Genomic DNA, 15,944 nt, shown 5'->3' with positions numbered 1-15,944 from the left:
GGCCTGCCAGTCACTCAACCAAACTGACACAAGGAGAGTTACCAGTAGAGACTGGAAAAAGAGGAAGTCTCTATCCTCGTAGCCCACTCTAGAGTAATAGAAGAATCTGCCCTACCAGAAGACTCTTAGACATCAACATAGACATTCTGGGATATGAATATCCAATAAAATATGACACCACTGAAAGAATACAGTAATTCTCAAATACCAGACCGTATAAGAACAGGAAACCCTTGAAATGACTGAAATGGAATCCCGAGGAACAATCCAGGAAACTCAGTGAGATATGAGAAGGCTCAATTAGACACCATAATGAAACAAGAAAAAGAAAATTCAGGATATGAAGAAGGAAATTCACAAAGAGATTAATATCTTAAAAAAGAGTGTAGCATAACTCATGGAACTGCAATATTCATTTAATGAAATAAAAAAGACAACTGAGATTTAAGCAACAGGCTAGAACAAGCAGAAGGAGGAACTTCTGATCTCAAAGACAGTCTTTTTGATATAACCCAAGTGGACATTAAAAAAAAAAAGAGAAAGGAAAAAAGCATTTTTAGAAAATGAAGAAAATCTAAGAGAACTAGCAGACAACCTTAAGTGCACAAATGGGTATACCAGAAGGGGAGGAGAAAGAAAAAGGCATGGAAAACCTATCCAATGAAATAATAACAGAAAAGTTCCCAGGTATAGGGAGAGATATGGACCTTCAGATCTAGTAGGCTCAGAGATCCCCAAACAGGTTCAATCCAAAAAGATCCTTTCTGAGACACATTATAGGGAAATAGGCAAACCACAATGACAAAGAGAGAATCCTAAAAGCAGGAAGAGAAAAGCATCATGTCACCTATAACAGAGCCCCTATTGGACTAACAGCAGACTTCTCTAAGGAAAATCTACAGGTGAGAAAAAAATGGGATGATATATTCTAAATACTGAAAGAAAAAAACTGCCAGCCAAGAATACTATACCCTGCAGGATATCCTTCAGAAATGAGGGAGAAATAGTGTGTTTTCTAGACAAAAACTGCAGAAGTTCACCACCACATGACCAGCCCTATAAGAAATCTTCAAGGTAGTCCTTCATCTGGAATTTGAAAAATTATAATCACTACCATGAATACACAAAAAAGAACAAAACCCAGTGGTAGAACAAAAATGCAAACAAGAAAGGGAAAGAAACTAAATAAAACTACCTTAAAAAACCAACAAACATCAAAGACAAACAATAAAAGGGAAAGAAAGGAACAAAAAATATTTAACATATACAAATGAAAATTGACAAAATGCCAGGAGTAAGACAATACCTTTCAATAACAACCCTAAATGAAAATTGATTAAATTCCCCACTCAAAAGACACAGACTGACTGACTGGATTAAAAAGCTACACCCAACTATGTGCTGTCTTCAAGAGACTCACCTCACCTGTAAAGACACATGCAGACTGATAGTGAAGGGATGGAAAAAGATATACCATGCAAATAGAAATTAAAAATGAGGAGTATCTATTGTTATATAAGATAAAATAGAATTAACCATAAAAAGAAAGGACACTATATAATGATAAAGAGATCTATCCAACAAGAAGACATTTATAACAATTATAAATACATAGCACCTAACAATGAGGCACCCAGATATATAAAGCAAACACTATTATGCCTAAAGAAAGAGTGACTATTGTGAATGGACTTACTTTCCTTATTTCTCTTTCTGGTAGTTCATTATTGGAGAGTATAAATGCAACTAATTTTTGGGTGTTGATTTTATATCCAGTAACATTACTGAAATTATTAATCAGCTCTAAGAGTTTTTTGGTAGAGTCTTTAGGTTTTTCTTTATATAGGATCACCTCATCTGCAAACATATACAGTTTGATTTCCTCTTGTCCAATCTGGATGCCCTTTATTTCTTTCTCTTGCTTAACTGCTGTAGCTGGAACATCCAGTACTATGCTAAATAGGAGAGGTAAGAATGGGCATCCTTGTCTTGTTCCTCTTCTTAACAAAAACCCTTTAGTTTTTCCCCGTTTAGGATGATATTAGCAGTGGGCTTGTCATAAATGTTTTTTATTGTGTTGAGTTACTTTCCATCTCACACCAGTTAGACTGGGCAGTATCAAAATGATAGACAATAACAAATGCTGGCAAGGGTGTGGAAAAAGGGGAACACTCCTACAGTGTTGGTGAGACTGTAAATTAGTGAAGTGATTGTGAAAAACAGTATGGAGGTTTCTCAAACAATTGCAGATAGAACTGCCATATGAACCAGCAATCCAGTTGCTGGGTGTATACCCAAAGGAATGGAAGTCATTATGTTGAAGGGATACCTGCATTCCCATGTTTATCGCAGCTCTATGTGCAATAGTTAGGAGTTGGAACCAACCTAAATGCCCATTGATGAATGATGGATAAGGAAAATGTGGTGTATACACACAAAGGAATAGTACTCAGCCATTAAAAGGAATGAAATTCTGACATTCACAGCAACATGGATGAACTTAGAGAAAATTATGTTAAGTGAAATAAGCCAGGTAAAGAAAGAGAAATATGTCATATCCTAACTCATAAGTTAGAACTGAAAAAAAAAAAAAAAAGTAAGTAAGAAAGGTACGACAATTGCAATAATTTCTGGAACTTTCAAAAGGAGAGAATGGAACTGAGGCCACCAAAGGTGCGAAAGGGGGAAGGGATGTTAGGTAGAAATTGGTAAAGGACCACAAAAAATGCTTATATTGTGTAATGATTAAAAAAACATATATTTTTCAATTAAAAAATGAATTAAAAAACAAAATAAAATGCCAACTATCCCCAAATTAACCTATAAGTTTAATTAACTTGTGAGTTATTATAATATGTGCTAGAATAATTATAAGAGCAAATTAATGGTATAGGACAAGAGAGAATGGTGAATGAAAAAATAGTTGTCAAGAAACACACATTTTGATAATTATTATTATCACTGCTTTTTTAAAGGAAGACAATTCAATCAGCAGAAGAAAAATGGATTGGTTAATCAATGTTGCTGGAATACATGCCTAAGGAATGGAAAAAAGATAGAGTACTTTGTTCTTAACCAAACCATGCACCACAATATATGGATTGGATTAAATGTGGGCAAATGAGGGTAAAATGAAACCTAAAATAAACATAGATAAAGTGAATGTTTATATAATTTGTAGTAGGTAAAGCCTTTTAATACCTAACTTTGAGATTAGAAATAATAAAGGCAAAGGTCACCACATGAGACTACATAAAAATACAGAAGTTCTGCACATTCATGCAATACCATAAACAAAATTAAAGTACAAATGACAAAAAGTGAAAATTATTTGCCTTATATGACAGAAGTTGACATCAAATATAAAAAAATCCTCATGGTCAGGGATTTAAAAAGGAAAATTACAATAGCCAAGACTGTAGCTCTCATAATATTGCTGCTTACAATAATTTTGGAGCATAATTTTGCAACACATACATACCCTTAAAAATATGTAGCCTTTACCATTTCTACTTCTGGAAATTTGTCCCTAGAAAATACTCTGAGATATGTTCAAATATTTATCCTCATATATCAATCAATAAATAAGTTATAAATAATAAATTAAATGTTCCAAAAGAGTAGATTCGTTAGGAGAGCATGAAATCATCATAAGAACTTTAAATTAAACAAACAAAGCAGGTTAAAGACCATATGTACAATATAATCTGATTTTATTTTTCTTGTAAAAACAACAAAAAAGATTAAGTCTATGTATACAAAATATTCTGGAAGGATATTCACTAAATGTTGTCTTTAAATGTTAGGAATATGGGTGATTTTGAGCTTGTAATTTTACTTATTTGTATTTTCTGATTTCCTTATAATGAAACTGTGTTATCCACATATTTTTAAAAGTTAATTTTATAAGAATACTGGACCATATATTTTTGGCTACTAGCAATGTTGCTTTCCCTACTTCATACTCTGATATTTCCTCAGTTTTTATCAAAGCATACCGTAAGAAACAATGTCAGCATACCAGATACTGCATTCACTCTGAGGATGTTTTTGAGGACAATGTCTATTCCATCTCCCAATACGCTTTAGAGGAGAAATCACATAAAATATTCCTTTTAAAGATAAGTGCCAGAAAACCTTTGCTTACCCTGAGGAACTGGTATGTTTCTTTTCATCGGTCATGAGAATCATTTAATTGTGTACTTTTATTTTTCCTCAGGCAGTCAAAACATTTAAAATCAAATACTTCATTTTACCGTAGTTACTATGTAGAGCCATATGGCTTATGTATTTGCCTACCTCCTCTCACCCCATTCCAATTCATAATTCTTTTGTCCTATTTCATTGAATGCATTTTATAATCATTTCAAATACTTTTCAGGTAGGGTATAAATAATTAGTAGGATATTCTCATTATTATTATCAGCCTCTAAATGATAGTGCATAACTAATTATAATCTTCACTGGAAGAGACTATAAGTATTCCCAATATGATTTATTTTAGAAGCACTGATTTTGAAAACAAAGAAAAATATGAAATTGTTTTGATAAATGAACCAAGAAAGGCTTGAGTCATTACTGTTCTAAGACCTAAAGTAAATAAATGTTATAATCCCTACCAGTGTTAAACAAGAGCATGGAAGGCAGGGACGACATGTCTAAACACTATGTACACTGCCTTGATGCTTCCTATCAAAATGAGATTTTACTAAATGCTTTCTTGCATAGCTGGCAAGAGATAACATTGAGAAAGAGATGTCATTGGTGCTCCTCTCTTTGTTCACCCCAAAGAACCCAGCAGGGGCTCTAGTATAAGAAAAGAGCCCCTTTCTCCCACCTCAAAGTCCCAGCCATAGGCCAGAGAAGAGGAACTCCCAGTAAGCTTCTGCCCTCTCATGGAAGTGCCTCCTTTCCTCTCTCCACCCCTTACTTGTTCTTCTCCACGAAAGGAGGAATAACTGAACCACCTGGTGAAAAGGATGACAGTCTGGTGTCACAACCACATTTCTCTACTGATACAGTCACTATGCTTGGCGTGTCCTCTTGTCTCTGAGGTCAGTGCAGTGATTTGGGGCTGCAGTCTACATGCACTTCTCATATGAGAGAGACACCTCTTTACTTTCTTTTCATTGTCTGATTACTGAGCCTATAAGGCAAGTTTGCAAACCTTCATGCAGCTTGTTGGGTGAGGGTACTCAAAGTGTACTTTAATAATCTACTTCTCCCATGCAGATGGGTCCTTGGATTTCTTTCAGGGAAGAAAAATATGTGTGTATATTCTCATTTCACTATTAATGAAGTACATATTTTGACCCCCATTTGGCTCCTTTATGGCGGAGGTGAAAAATGGAGATAGAAATTTTTCCCTCTAACATGTAGCACACTTAACATGTAGCACACAGTAGTGCACACTATCATTGTACCCATTTTTTACAGTAGTTCTCTATATTCCACATTCATTAGTTTTTATCTCTCCATTAAGATGTTTTAAATACTGTGTTATATTCCATTTTTTCATGACAATTAGGTAAACAAATCCTTGCTCCAATTTTACTTTTTTCTTGTTCAAAAAGAAAGACCTTATGAACATTAAGAAGTTTGAGAAGACCTGGAGTTTGAGGGAAAGGCATAATAATTGTACTCAGATATGTGTAGATGTATTTTCTGAGACTCCAGAGGAAATAAACCAGGGCCAAAGGATGATTTGTAGTGGAGGACAGTATGAGAAATAAATAATGAACAGCACTGCTTCAGATGGAATTTCCTTGACACCGGACATGTACAAGTAAAAACTGAACAATTAATCAGGATGTTTGTGAAATGATCTGAGTGTAGAGTAGGGAATTAGAGATGAGGACCTATTCTCATCTGTAATTTTATGATTCTAACATAGTTTATGAGTTGGGCAAGCACTATTTTACAAACTGAAGAGTAACAAATTATGCTGTATATGATTTTCAATAACTTTTTCATAATAATTTATAAAGTACCTTTAGAACTAGAACAAAGAGGTAGTCAGAATAATCAGACAATCGTGTTAATGAAAGAGAACAGTTACCTGTCTGGAAAAAGACTCTAGAAATAATTGTCCGACACAATGGGCAGGGAGTGCTTGCAGGATTGTCTTTGGCCAGAGTCCGTAAGCAGGGCTCACAGAAGATGTGGTGGCAAGGGTAACACATGTAAGGGTTGAAATAAACATCCAGACACACTGCACAGATGTAGCTATCCTTTTCTTCTGCATATTCATTATCATCATCTGTACTCATCTCATTATTCAAAGTCTGCAAAACATAAGAAAAAACAATTTTCTCAGTTCAGTATGAGATTGATTTCCTTGAGAGAGATTGACTTTACATTTTGTTTAAATGAATACAAATATTTATGAGAAGCATATAATATCTATTTCTGTGACATATTCAAAGTGACAGAAATGCTGCCTTCCAAAGTGAGAAGAAACTGAAAATATATATGAAAAACCCAGAAGTCTAATTGTTCTTTTCCGTATTTTTACATAATAATGCTAAATACTAAAATATACCTAAACACATTGAGTATACCTGTATTTCTATCTCACCAGCGCTAGTTAAGTAGGTGTTAGGTGTACCAGTCCTAGGATTACAGACTCCTCATCTACCCCACCTCTACCACAGCAAATAAGTTGATTGTCTATAATAAGCTTTAATGTGAGCATCTACGCATGACGAAAAGTGAGGGCTGAAGGATGTCATGCGTGGAGCATTTTCTGTTATATACCTTGCATCTTCCTGAACCTCAAAGCCAAGAAAGAGCCAAAGCTTAGGTAATATCAGGAGGTAGGCATGGCAAAGAACTCAGGGTAATTATGGGATTAGCCTTGTGGCTAGGAAATATTATGAGCCCCTTGCCGCTCCCAAATGGAGTAGGAGGAAAAAGGTAGTTAAGAAAGAGGCAGAGCAGAGCTTAGTAATACAAGGTCTGGCAGCAGAATTTCTGTTACTTAGCCTCACAATTTCTTCATCTGTGAAGCTGTTGTGAGGCTGAATGAGGTAATCCACTTAAAGAGTTTAATACAGTGCCTGGCACTGAAAGACTCCCAAAGTGGGTAGTCAGTCAGTTCAGGGAGACCCTCCCAAGGAACAGCGAGACCACGAAGACGGATGCAAACAGCAAGAGGTTTATTTGAACACACGGGTACCCGGGCGACACAGTCTTTTGGAAGACTGGCGCGCCGAGTGAAGCTCCTGGGTCCTTTTTATAGCAAAAAGCGCGGGTACAGAAGCGAGAAGCGAGTTTAATTGGTCAGTTCAAATAAGCGCGGGTACAGAAGCGAGAAGCGAGTTTAATTGGTCAGTTCAAATAAGGCCTGGGGTGAGCTTCGGTTATGTGGGAGTCCTTGAAACAGCTGAGGGGCACCCTGGAAACTGGTGGGAGTCCTTGAAACAGCTGAGGGGCACCCTGGAAACTGTTGGGAGTCCTTGAAACAGCTGAGGGGCACCCTGGAAACTGTTGGGAGTCCTTGAAACAGCTGAGGGGCACCCTGGAAACTGTTGGGAGTCCTTGAAACAGCTGAGGGGCACTCTTGAAACTTTAACTGACTTGTCTATTTCTGGGAACTATCCGCCCTTTGCCTCGGGCCGGGGCCCAGGTGCATAACCACAGATATCCTGTTCGTTATCTGGTCTCAACCTCAGGCTGTACTTTTCCTATGCTAGGGACTTTTAACCAGGGTAATGTTTTGTGCCTTGCAAAATGGCGTTACTACGGCTAGCTTAAAAAGTTCTTTCTTCATTCCCCCATTTCTTTTGTGGATAGCTCTAATCTTAGAGCGGAGTTAAAAGTTATTTTCATTATCTATAGTCTGATATTTTTGTCTAAGAACCAGGACTTTAATTGTACTTATTCTATCATTGATGAATTGGACTAACCTGTTGATGACACAGGGCCCCAGAATGAGCAACAGAAGAAGGAGTACTAGGGGCCCGGCGATGGTTGATAGTAGGGTAGTGAACCAAGGGGAGCTATTGAACCAACCTTCAAACCAGTTTTGATCTTTTTGGCGCTCTAACTGTCTTTTATCTAGTCTTTGTTTGAGTTTGGCCATGGTGTCTCGTATCACACCTGAATGGTCTACATAAAAACAGCACTCCTCTCTGAGGGCCGCGCAGAGGCCTCCCTCTCTTAAAAACAGTAAGTCAAGGCCTCGCCTATTTTGGAGTACTACCTCAGATAGAGAAGTCAATGAGTCCTCTAACTTGCTGACTGAATCCTGGAGGGCCCGGAGGTCAGTGTCCATGGCAGTCTGGAGCTCGGTTAGGCCCCGCTGGAGGTCTATAGGTCCTTTAATCAGAGCAGCCGAGCCGGTACCTATACCTGCCACAATTCCCAGTAGGACAGCTAGGGTAAGTGTGAGAGGTTCTCTCTTAAACCTGGGATGAGGGTTGTCATAGGCCTGCAACAAAGTTTCTTCAGGATGGTAATAGATGCGAGGAATCAGCTGAACCTGGACACAGAAATCCTTAGACTGATTAAAAACTGAGAGGGAAACGCAAGGGGTGAGACCGGTGCTGCAAGCCCACCAGCTATGGTTGGAGGGGAGAAGGTACTGATGGTCCCCGGAGGAATTGATGGATAGGGTCTGGTTGCAAAGATGTTGATGGGTAGAAGGTATTGTTCCTATACATAACCCTTGTCCTGTGACCTCTGTGAGAGTAAGCTTTCCCTGGGTCCCCCAACGGCAACTCTCGGCGCTGGTATAATTGGCCTCTCCCAAAAAGGCTATTCCTTCATAGTAGGGGGGGCTTATGGCCAGACAGAGCCAGCAATGCTCTGTGGCGTTCGGGTTGGTGGCATTTAGAGCTAGGAAGGCCCCCTGTACAAGACCAAAGAGCCTGTCACCCGTGGTGGGGGGTAGAGTGCCTGGTGATAGGAGGCTCTGTGTAGCAGTGCTCCTTTGTGCCGCGGGGGGTTGCCTGCTAGTCATTGGGTACAGCTTGTTGCTAGGAGGTCCCTGTTCTGCAAGGACGGGGTCGGGGCCCACTGCCACAGTTGGCATATTGGTGATATCTAGGCGAATGGTGAACAGTACACCTGGATCGTTTCCCGTCAAATAGAACCTTAGTCCCCAGGTTCTTCCTTGTGCCCAATCTCTGGAATTTTTTCCTTTCTCTGTGAATTTTATTTTAAGGGGGTTACACCAGCCGGTGTTGTCACAGTTTTTACTGCTATCGTTACGTTCTACAGTTATGAGGTCCCATGAGGAACTAGGTCCCCAGTAGACTGTCCCCGTGGTTTCACAACCCCATTCTTTGCAATATAGGGATTCCAGCCCTCCGCACCTTCTAGCTTCTGAAAGGGTCCGGCCATCCCGGGGGCACACGTAGAAGGGGGAAGCGGCAAGCCTGTTTCTAGCTCGGGGATAGCTGCACCCTGGGACCCCCCAGGTGATCTGATTATAAGCTTTTGTGTAGTCTGAATCAGGGGGTCTGATCTGGGCCTAGCCCGATGCTATGTATCCCGGGATATCCCAGGTCTCAATACCCGCCGCCAGGGCACATACATCAGGTTTAAGATCGGGCCACCAAGTCCAAGGCGGCTGGGTAGCCTGTTTGGTCCAGACAACTTCTCCAGTTTGGGACAGTACCTTCCAGGTGAGGATCACAGGCCGGTGGGGGTTCTTACCCGGTGGACTCATTTTTCCGCCGCCGAATACGCAGCTTAAGAGGATGATCAGTCCTTTCCAGCTCCCAGGTCTCGTTTGGTGCCGGGGGTGGTGCAGGCTTGAGATGGGAAGCATGGACCCAGGCAGCGATGCCATCAACTTTTACTGCGGTCGGGGTGGTCAGCAATACCAGATACGGGCCTTTCCACCGAGGCTCAAGGTTGCTGGGTCGATGGCGTCTGACCAGCACTCGGTCTCCGACCTGGAACGGGTGGGGGACAGCTATGGTACCGGGCTGATATGTCTCTTTGATCTGGTCCCAAATCTGGGTCTTCACAACTTCTAGAGCCTTTAAGTGGGTAAATAAGACAGGGAGAAAATTATCATCGGGACCCAGTGTTTCTCCCAACTCAAGTATGGGGGGGGGTCCCCCGTAGAGGATTTCATAGGGAGTTAGACCGAACTGGCCAGGGGTATTCCTGGCTCTGAACAGCGCTAAGGGAAGGAGGGCCACCCAGTCTTTTCCACCGGTCTCTAAGGCCAATTTAGTTAAGGTCTCTTTGATGGTTCTATTCATTCTCTCTACTTGACCTGAGCTCTGGGGCCTATACGCACAATGTAATTTCCAATTTATCCCCAGTTGTGTGGCTAGTCCCTGGCTTACCTGAGCAACAAAGGCTGGGCCATTATCTGACCCGATCACCTTAGGGATCCCGAAACGGGGCGCGGACCTGCCTGGGGGTTGTGGGAGTAGGGATCTTCATAACTGTAGCTTTCCGGGCCGGGGTCAGCCATCTTTTTCCCCCTTTGAGCAGGTACCCCAAATAGGTGACCTCTTTCTGGCATAACTGGGCCTTTTTAGCTGATACCCGGTACCCCAACTTACTCAGTTCCTGCAAGAGCTTTTGTGTCCCTCTTTTGCAGCCTTCATATGTGGGAGCTGCCACTAGGAGGTCGTCCACATATTGGAGTAATATGACCTGGGGGTTGAGAGCCCTAAAAGGAGCTAAATCTCGGTGGAGGGCCTCGTCGAAGAGAGTGGGAGAATTTTTGAACCCCTGTGGCAGCCGTGTCCAGGTCAGCTGACCTGTGTTACCTTTTTCTGGGTCTCTCCACTCGAACGCGAACAGTGGCTGGCTGTTGGGGTGTAGTCTGAGGCAAAAAAAGGCATCCTTGAGATCCAGGACTGAGTACCAAGTGTGACTAGGCGGAAGGGAACTCAGGAGGCTGTATGGATTTGGGACCGTGGGATGAATGTCTTGCACCCTTTTGTTAATTTCTCTCAAGTCTTGGACTGGCCGATAGTCATTGGTCCCTGGCTTTTTTACTGGTAGCAGAGGGGTGTTCCAGGGCGATTGGCAGGGCACTAAGACCCCTAGGTCTAAGAACCTTTGGATGTGGGGTCTGATGCCTTCCCGGGCTTCTTTAGTCATTGGATACTGTCGGACGGCCACCGGTGAGGCACCTGATTTCAGCTCTACTACTACTGGTGGGACGTTATTGGCCAGTCCCATACCTGTCTTTTCTGCCCATACGGTGGGAAAAAGTTGGAGCCAGGATGGGTCGATGGAGGGAGAGGCCGGCTTTTCATACAGCCGGTATTCTTCTTCTAGGTTTAGGACCAGGCACATGGTAGAGTGATCTCCCCATGTTACTTGTGGGCCCTCTGTGGAAAACTGGATTTGAGCCTTTAGTTTGGTCAGGATGTCCCGGCCCAACAGAGGAGCAGGGCACTCAGGTATGACCAAAAAGGAATGGGTCACTTGCCTATGTCCGACCCTTAAAAGTCTCTGAGTGGTCCAGGGGTAGACTTTGCTGCCGGTCGCTCCTACTACGACTGTCCGCCTGGACCCTACCTTCCCCATGGGTTGGGTCAGCACCGAATGTTCAGCCCCGGTATCGACCAGAAACTCGATGGGGGTCCCCTCCACTGTCAATGTTACCCTAGGTTCGGGGAGGGGGTCCGAACCCCGACTCCCCTAGTCATCTAGGGATAGAACCTTGGCTTCTCTGATGTTCTTTTTCCGGGGACATTCTCTTGCCCAGTGACCCTTCTCTTTACAGTACGCGCATTGGTCTTTGTCTAGAGGGGGTCTTCCATCCCTAGGTGTTTTCTTTGCCCGGTTGCTCAGGTTCCCTGTCTGCCTATCTCTAGACCCTCTTTCACCTACCACTGCGGCCAAAATCCTAGTTAAATTTTTTTCTTGGCGTTTATCACGCCGCCTCTCTCTCTCTTCTGTCTCTTTTTTTTCTCTTTCCTGTCTTTCTTCTTCTGTTTCTCTCTTGTGGTACACCTTTTCTGCCTCCTTTACTAAGTCTTGTAAGGAAAGGTCTTGGAGCCCCTCTAGTCTTTGTAACCTTTTTTTAATGTCTGGGGCTGACTGGCCGATGAAGGCCATTGTGACCGCAGCCTGCTGCCCCTCAGAAGAGGGTTCAAACGGAGTGTACCTTCTATAGGCCTCCATTAGGCGTTCTAAGAAAACCGAAGGGGGTTCTGCCGGTCCCTGCAAGACCTCTCTTACCTTGGCCAAATTGGTGGGGCGCCGGGCTGCCCCTTTGAGACCTGCCACTAGAGTCCGGCGGTAGACCAGAAGACGCTCCCTACCTTCGGCCGTGTTGTAATCCCATTGAGGTCGATTGAGGGGGAAAGCCTCATTAATGAGGTTCTCGAGTTGTGTAGGGGCCCCGTTATCCCCGAGAACGTTCTTGCGGGCCTCCAGAAGAATCCTTTCTCGCTCTTCAGTGGTGAAGAGGATCTGGAGTAGCTGTTGGCAATCGTCCCAAGTGGGCTGGTGAGAGAACATAAGGGACTCAAGAAGTCCCGTGAGACCTGCTGGTTTTTCAGAAAAAGAAGGATGGTTAGACTTCCAATTGTAAAGATCTGCTGAGGAAAAAGGCCAATACTGCAAAGGGACCAAGCCATTTGGCTCAGCTGGGGGCCCTATGGCTCGGAGGGGCAAAGCTACGGTGGAGTCAGGACCGGAGCCGTCTCTCGGACTGCGAGGTTGGCGGCTCCTAGTCCCCGCAGCCGGTCCCTCAGGGCTAGGATCACCGGGCGCTCGGCCTGGTGCCGATCTGTTTCCCTGAGGGGCCAGAGGGGGCAGCGGAGCCGCCGGGTAAGGTGGGGGTTCAGAGAGAGAAAATAGGTCATCTGGTGTCGGGAGGACGGGGGGTTGGGGAGGGGCGGAAGGCTTCCTTGTAGGTGGCCTTTGAGTATTTTCTGATCCCGAAACAACAGCGACTTTGCTGGAGGGTGGCACCCAGGGAGGGGGATTCTGGGCGAGGTCTTGCCATACCACGACATAGGCAACCTGGTCCGGGTGTCCTCCGGTCTCCTGAAAAACAATCTTTTTAACTGCAAAAATGACAGAAAGGTCAAAGGTTCCCTCTGGCGGCCAACCTACGCCGAATGTGGGCCACTCAGACGAACAGAAAGTCTGCCATTTTCCTTTTTTGATCTCCATGGACAGATTGTGAGCCCTGGCTTTGACATCTTTCCAATGATCTAGAGTAAGGGAGAGAGGCGTAAGGGCACCTTGCCCCATCTCGAAAATTTCCAATAGGGGAACGACGACGCAAAGACCTATCACAACTAAGACAAAAAGAAACCAGAAACGGCGACGAGACCGAGTGCCGTAGAAATAGAAGAAAGAGTCCGATGGCAGAGCGCGCCTCCCGAGACGCGGTGAGACCAAAACACAATAATCCTCTGCCAAGGGGTCCACCAGGCGTCCCTGGTCCTCCCCTGATCCTGGGACGTCTCCCAGGATTGCCGGGTGGCGAGCCCCCGAACACGTCTGTTCGCTACCCGCACTTCGCTCCCAGAGCGACTAACCCGGAACAAACTGAAACCAAAATGCGCGCACTCAGAAAGACAGTCAGAGTCACAGGATTAGACACAGAAACGAGACACAGAAACGAGACACAGAACGACTGCTGGCCAGCTTACCTCCCGTTGGTGGGTCGGTGGTCCCTGGGTGGGGGTCTCCGATCCCGGACGAGCCCCCAAATGAAAGACTCCCAAAGTGGGTAGTCAGTCAGTTCAGGGAGACCCTCCCAAGGAACAGCGAGACCACGAAGACGGATGCAAACAGCAAGAGGTTTATTTGAACACACGGGTACCCGGGCGACACAGTCTTTTGGAAGACTGGCGCGCCGAGTGAAGCTCCTGGGTCCTTTTTATAGCAAAAAGCGCGGGTACAGAAGCGAGAAGCGAGTTTAATTGGTCAGTTCAAATAAGCGCGGGTACAGAAGCGAGAAGCGAGTTTAATTGGTCAGTTCAAATAAGGCCTGGGGTGAGCTTCGGTTATGTGGGAGTCCTTGAAACAGCTGAGGGGCACCCTGGAAACTGGTGGGAGTCCTTGAAACAGCTGAGGGGCACCCTGGAAACTGTTGGGAGTCCTTGAAACAGCTGAGGGGCACCCTGGAAACTGTTGGGAGTCCTTGAAACAGCTGAGGGGCACCCTGGAAACTGTTGGGAGTCCTTGAAACAGCTGAGGGGCACTCTTGAAACTTTAACTGACTTGTCTATTTCTGGGAACTATCCGCCCTTTGCCTCGGGCCGGGGCCCAGGTGCATAACCACAGATATCCTGTTCGTTATCTGGTCTCAACCTCAGGCTGTACTTTTCCTATGCTAGGGACTTTTAACCAGGGTAATGTTTTGTGCCTTGCAAAATGGCGTTACTACGGCTAGCTTAAAAAGTTCTTTCTTCAGCACATAGTAAACATTCAATAAATGTTAGCCTCGGACATACCCCTCCTCCCCACCCCCAAATCCCTTTCCCCCTTCTCTGCAGGCTCTGTAGTTTTTGTTAAGGCCTTGAGAACATTTTCCTCAAACCAGGAATGTACTTAATCCAGTGGGGCATAATGGGAGTCTACAGAGTCTATTTTTTTTCTCCCCACTTTGATGTTTATAAAAAATGGAGGTCAATAATTAATATTTGAGTGGGCCTTGGGTTTAATAAATATTCGTATGTTACATGAAATGTAAAGCTACATAAATGAGTCAACACAACCTTGAGAACAGAAAAACCTTTTGTTATGATTTGGTGTTTGTGTCTCTTGCAAAATTCATATTGAAACTTAAATTCCCCATGCAATAGTATTAAGAGGTAGGACTTTGAGGAAGTGATTATGTCATGAGGGCAGAGCCCTCATGAATGGGATTATGTAGAGCTAGGGCTGGAGTCTGGTTCTCACAGACCCCTTGAGCCCGTTCACAAACCCTTCACACGTAGGTCTATGAGCTATGTAACTGGCAAAAAGGTCCTTGGAGCCTTGGTTGAAGAAGGAATTGTCTTTATTCAGCACACCCACGTCTGAGAGCTAAGCAGTACAAAGAGAAACTCAGAAACTCCAAAACTCAACTGCTATAGGCAAAGTCCAAAGAAAAACTGAAACTGAGCAGCTGCCAGCAGAGTAAACATGCTCTATTTTTAGACACAAGCTAGCAAGCTGGCTTCAGAAACTGAAGAACACACAATAGCAATTAACTAGAAAAATACATAGGTGCACATGTGCACCAACTCCACCCACACTTGTTTACAAAGAAATGTGGAGGGAGCCTGACTAAATTATCCTATTTTCCCCACAATCCACCCCTTCAGGGTCCCTCACCGTACAATCTATGTGTTAAAAATCTTCTGCGATGTTCCTTTAGTGAGGATAAATGACCCTTTTATTTATACAACCCATTGTCTGTTTGATATGGCTTAAGGCTTGTCCTGTAGTTCTGTCCTTCAGTCACACATGTCCGGTTAGTAGTCATCACTGGTGTGATTTTCCACAGTAATCTTGTGGTGATACTGATGTGAGGTTCAGTGTATATTCGTAGATGATCACGCCAATGTATGTGTGTACCCAGTTGGCTCTGGTGCAGTGCCTGCAGCCAGAACACTATGGGCGAAAAGACAAAAGGGTTATTGGAACCAATAGGGGAAGTTCTCGCCCCTCTGGTTAGATAACATGCCAGTTTGCCATCAGAGAAAGGATGGTTGCAGGAATAGGTATCTTACCTGGTTTATGATACCATACTTTATCTGCTAACACTGTGGGATCTATAGGTTCTACATGTAACAGTACAGGGGAACTCATAATTGACCATACTGATAATGCAAATGTGCCCTTTAGAATAGAGCACTTACCTGTTCCAGGCCATGTTACCTTTACTTGAGGAGGCCAGGTACTTGTCACCAAGGTGAAACTTGCAAGCCCTTCCTCTTATCCTTTTCCCCAAGGCCCCATTAAGCCATCCCAGCATATATGGGGGCTTTTATTCTCCAAGGCCATTCCCATTGTAT

At 43.7% G+C, this 15,944-nt stretch overlaps 1 protein-coding gene across 5 annotated transcripts in view; it reads right to left on the bottom strand.

Annotated features, from left to right (window-relative positions):
* Window positions 1-15,944, bottom strand: part of RNF180 (ring finger protein 180) — a 247,587-nt gene that overhangs the window by 43,852 nt on the left and 187,791 nt on the right. For all 5 annotated transcript variants that reach the window (XM_063086191.1, XM_063086192.1, XM_063086195.1 and 2 more), the window contains one exon: window positions 6,059-6,284. In XM_063086191.1, coding sequence (XP_062942261.1) covers window positions 6,059-6,284 — 226 coding nt within the window. The remainder of the gene's footprint in view (window positions 1-6,058; window positions 6,285-15,944) is intronic.

This window comes from Cynocephalus volans, chromosome 2 (assembly GCF_027409185.1).
Source record: "Cynocephalus volans isolate mCynVol1 chromosome 2, mCynVol1.pri, whole genome shotgun sequence".
Taxonomy (NCBI): Eukaryota; Metazoa; Chordata; class Mammalia; order Dermoptera; family Cynocephalidae; genus Cynocephalus; species Cynocephalus volans.
Note: the sequence above shows the minus strand (reverse complement) of the source record. Positions and strands in the feature narration are given on the sequence as shown.